At 38.4% G+C, this 4029-nt stretch overlaps 1 protein-coding gene across 1 annotated transcript; it reads right to left on the bottom strand.

The window, feature by feature from the left end:
* Window positions 1-2399: 2399 nt before the first annotated feature.
* Window positions 2400-3279, bottom strand: LOC132629003 (uncharacterized). Its single transcript, XM_060344752.1, has 2 exons — window positions 3022-3279; window positions 2400-2966 (listed from the first exon to the last, which is right to left on the bottom strand). The coding sequence occupies exons 1-2, from the start codon at window positions 3277-3279 to the stop codon at window positions 2400-2402; spliced, it is 825 nt and encodes a 274-aa protein (XP_060200735.1).
* Window positions 3280-4029: the final 750 nt, after the last annotated feature.

Below are 4029 nucleotides of genomic sequence, written 5' to 3'. Positions count from 1 at the left end.
ATTTTGTACTTGCGGGAGAACCTGCAAGCCATCAAAGACAAACAAAAACTTTATGTCCCAGTTTGTACCAAGAAAATTTTGTGAGTGTTAGCAAAATCATGAACCACTTGGGACTGTATTCTGAGGTAGTCAACCTGAAATTTAAAAAACTATGACTTTATTTTGAGGTAGTCGACCTGAAAAAAAATGACTTTATTCGGAGGTAGTCAACCTAAAATTTAAATACGTGACTGTATTCTAAGGTAGTCAACCTGAAATTTAAATACGTGACTGTATTCTGAGGTAGTCAACCTGAAATTTAAATACGTGACTATATTCTGAGGTAGTCAACCTGAAAATATGACTTTATTTGGAGGTAGTCAACCTAAAATTTAAAAACGTGACTACATTCTGAGGTAGTCAACCTGAAATTTAAAAACGTGACTGTATTCTGAGGTAGTCAATTTGAAATTTCAATACGGGACTGTATTCTGAAGTAGTCAACCTGAAATTTAAATACGTGACTGTATTCTGAGGTAGTCAACCTGAAACATGATTGTATTCTGAGGTAGTCAACCTGAAATTTGAAAACATGACTGTATTCTGAGGTAGTCAACCTGAAAATAAAAATATGACTGTATTCTGAGGTAGTCAACCTGAAATTTAAATACGTGACTGTATTCTGAGGTAGTCAACCTGAAAATATGACTTTACTTGGAAGTAGTCAACCTAAAAATATGAGAAAAGCAGGGATTTTTGTTGCCCAAAATCCAACCAGGGAATGTTGTACCCTGTGAAGACATGAAAAGAAATAGGGGTTTTTGTTTCCTAAAATGCAATCAATAATAACAGGATTATATGCATATCAAAGGAAAAACAAACATTTGAGAACTTTCCTTTATAGCGTTCATCAATTTTTAAGAACTGTTTTCCTAAATTTCTTCGCCCCTGTTTTCAACAAAGAAAAATTTGTTAGTCTTAAAATGGCGGTCAGTTTGTGGCCTTCACTCGCTGTGGAAATTGTCTTAGATCCCATCCCACTTTACGAAAAACGAGGCTGACATGTGATCGACCAAATTGCTTAGAAATTATCTTTGCTTGCGAGAGACCATGATCTTCCAATGCCCACCTTGACTATTTTGTACCCCGTATCATTTTGTGTATGTGGTGTAACCGATCTTATTCTTAGAGCGAATTTTTGTTGTGGTGATCCTTCCCCCTAGAACCTCGAAATAATGCTTTGCTTTTTCGGGCAATTCACTTTTCTGGATAGATCACGAATGGCTTTATGCCGTTGCCGATGCGGTGCGTGCCCAGTAGTCTTTGCTCTGTACCGCTGGGAAACTATAGTCAATTTTGCAGCCTTTTCTTTGCTCTTGAATTTGACACAAGATTATACTAAAAGGGACTCAAAGAACATACTAAAGATAAGGAGAAGAAAATGACAAAAAAAAAATTAAAAAAAAAATAAAAGGAGTTATGTTTAAACAAAAAGGTGTCCCTTCGGGGAAAGAGGGAAGAGACTTATCTGGAGGTATATGCCGACTTCAACGAATCATGACATGCATTTTGGACTGGACGCTTGATCCGTCTGAGCGGTCTAAATCTCAAAATATAGTACCCTTCAATCCAAAACCGAGCTTTCTACCTAGATCGTGTTCATGCCGAAATAGAAGAAACTCATTCGATCAATGGTTCCCTTTGCGGGTCTTTACCAACTAACCTTTCTCAACTTACAATCATCTTATAGTGCCCTTGAGGGTTTTCACCGATAAGACTCTTTCACTTTTTTTTTAACTCATTATCGCCTTATAGTGCCTGTAAGGGTTTTCACTAGTAAGACTCATTTTTTCTTTCCTCCTTTGCATTCAAATAAAGCGTTGTATACAGCACCAAAGTCGTGGCACGCTGATTTGACATTCTCAAAGATCGATAAGAAGGTCTTAAAGGGGAATGGAAAAAAGAATCATAGATTGAATTACAACTTTGGAACCTTTTTATGAAATAAAAATAAAACAATAAAAAATAAAAATGTCCCAGTTTCTTCGAATACAAGGGAAATATGATTTTTTTTTTTTGGTGAGACCGAACCCCGAAATAGGGCTGCCTACGTATCCTTTTAGGAATCAGGTCGAACGTAGTTCAATAAACACATTTGATTTTTTTTTTTTTTTGTTTTTTTTTTTTTTTTTTTTTTTTGGTTTATATATATATATATATATATATATATATATATATATATATATATATATATATATATATTGCGCTACATTAGTTCCAAAGAGGGGAAAACAAAGAAAATGTAAATAAAGCTCAAAGGGGCTAGAAAAGGGTGACCGGTGTTTGGATAGTGAGAACGATAGCCTTTCGTCATCCCAAACTGAAAATGCGAAGTACCACAGCGTCGAAGTGAAAACATATCAAACATAATATCTTTTGACTGAGTTTGTGATAATGGCTATATCAGCCACCTTTCCTTCTATATCGGACAACTGCAAAGCTCCTTTCGACAACACCTGTTTGATAACATAAGGGCCCTGCCAATTTGGGGCGAATTTTCCCCTCGCTTCTTCTTGGTGCGGAAGGATGCGTTTCATAACAAGTTGGCCCACCTCAAAATGTCTTGGACGCACCTTCTTATTGTAAGTGCGAGCCATCCTTTGCTGGTATAACTGGCCAAAACAAACCGCCGTCAACCGCTTTTCATCGATTAACGATAATTGTTCTAGTCTAGACTTGACCCATTCAGTGTCATCAATATCTGCTTCAACAATGATTCGAAGAGAGGGGATCTCTACTTCTGCTGGTATGACCGCCTCAATTCCATAAACCAACAAGTAAGGAGTTTCGCCAACAGACGTGCGGATAGTCATGCGGTACCCTAAAAGAGCAAAAGGCAATTTCTCTTGCCATTGCCTAGATCCTTGTACCATCTTCCTGAGGATCTTCTTGATGTTTTTTTTTTGCAGCTTCAACAGCTCCATTGGCTTTGGGTCAATAAGGGGTAGAGTTGTGATGCACAATTTTAAATTGCTCACATACCTCCTTCATGAGATGACTATTAAGATTGGCCGCATTGTCCGTGATAATGGTCTTTGGTATACCAAAACGACATATGATGTTAGAGTGAACAAAGTCTACCACTGCTTTCTTGGTGACTGATTTGAATGTAACAACTTCTACCCATTTGGTGAAGTAGTCAATGGCAACTAGAATGAATCTGTGCCCATTAGAAGCTTTTGGCTCAATTGGCCCAATAACATCTATCCCCCAAGCTACGAAAGGCCAAGGAGCAGACATAGGGTGCAACTCCGACGGGGGCCACATACTCCGGAGCAGACATAGGGTCCAATAGTATCCTGCTCGAAGAATCTTCTTTGCTAGAACATAACCGTTCATGTGCGGGCCACATACTCCGGAGTGCACTTCATTCATGATCATTTCAGCTTCTTGGGTATTCACACATCTCAATAAATTCAAATCCGGGGGTCCTTTTGTATAAGATCTCCCCACTCAGAAAGAAACCATTGGAAAGTCGCCTGATAGCTCTTTTTTGATCTCCATCGGCATGTATTGGATATTGTTGTGTTTTTAAGAATCTTTTGATATCGTGATACCATGGCTCCCCATCTTGATCTACTTCAATTGTATTGCAATAACCATGTTGATCCCTAATCTGAATCTCCAACGGATTAATGTAAGCATTGCCTGGGTATGGAAGCATTGAGGCTAAAGTGGCCAAAGCATCAGCGAACTCATTGTGAAATCTGGGAATATATCTGAATTCGATTGACTTAAACCTTTTGCTAAGGTCCTCCAAACATTGTTTGTACGGAATGAGCTTGATGTCTCGAGTTTCCCATTCACCCTGAGCCTGCCGAATGAGTAAGTCAGAATCTCCCAAAACTATTAACTCGTATGCATCCAGATGTATTGCCATGTTTAATCCTATTATGCAAGCTTTATATTCCGCTGTATTATTGGTACAGAAGAAACGAAGTCGTGCCGTGGCGGGATAATGATGCCCCATTGGTGAAATGAGAATTGCCC

The sequence above is a fragment of the Lycium barbarum genome, chromosome 2 (assembly GCF_019175385.1).
Source record: "Lycium barbarum isolate Lr01 chromosome 2, ASM1917538v2, whole genome shotgun sequence".
NCBI classification, from domain to species: Eukaryota; Viridiplantae; Streptophyta; class Magnoliopsida; order Solanales; family Solanaceae; genus Lycium; species Lycium barbarum.
Note: the sequence above shows the minus strand (reverse complement) of the source record. Positions and strands in the feature narration are given on the sequence as shown.

Excerpts from the sequence above, each read along its gene's own strand:
- LOC132629003 (XM_060344752.1), bottom strand. The coding sequence starts at position 3,279 with ATGTCTGCTCCTTGGCCTTTCGTAGCTTGGGGGATAGATGTTATTGGG. Across the intron at positions 2,967-3,021 it reads ATAGTCATCTCATGAAGGAG|CCAATGGAGCTGTTGAAGCT; the intron begins GTATGTGAGCAA and ends ATTGACCCAAAG.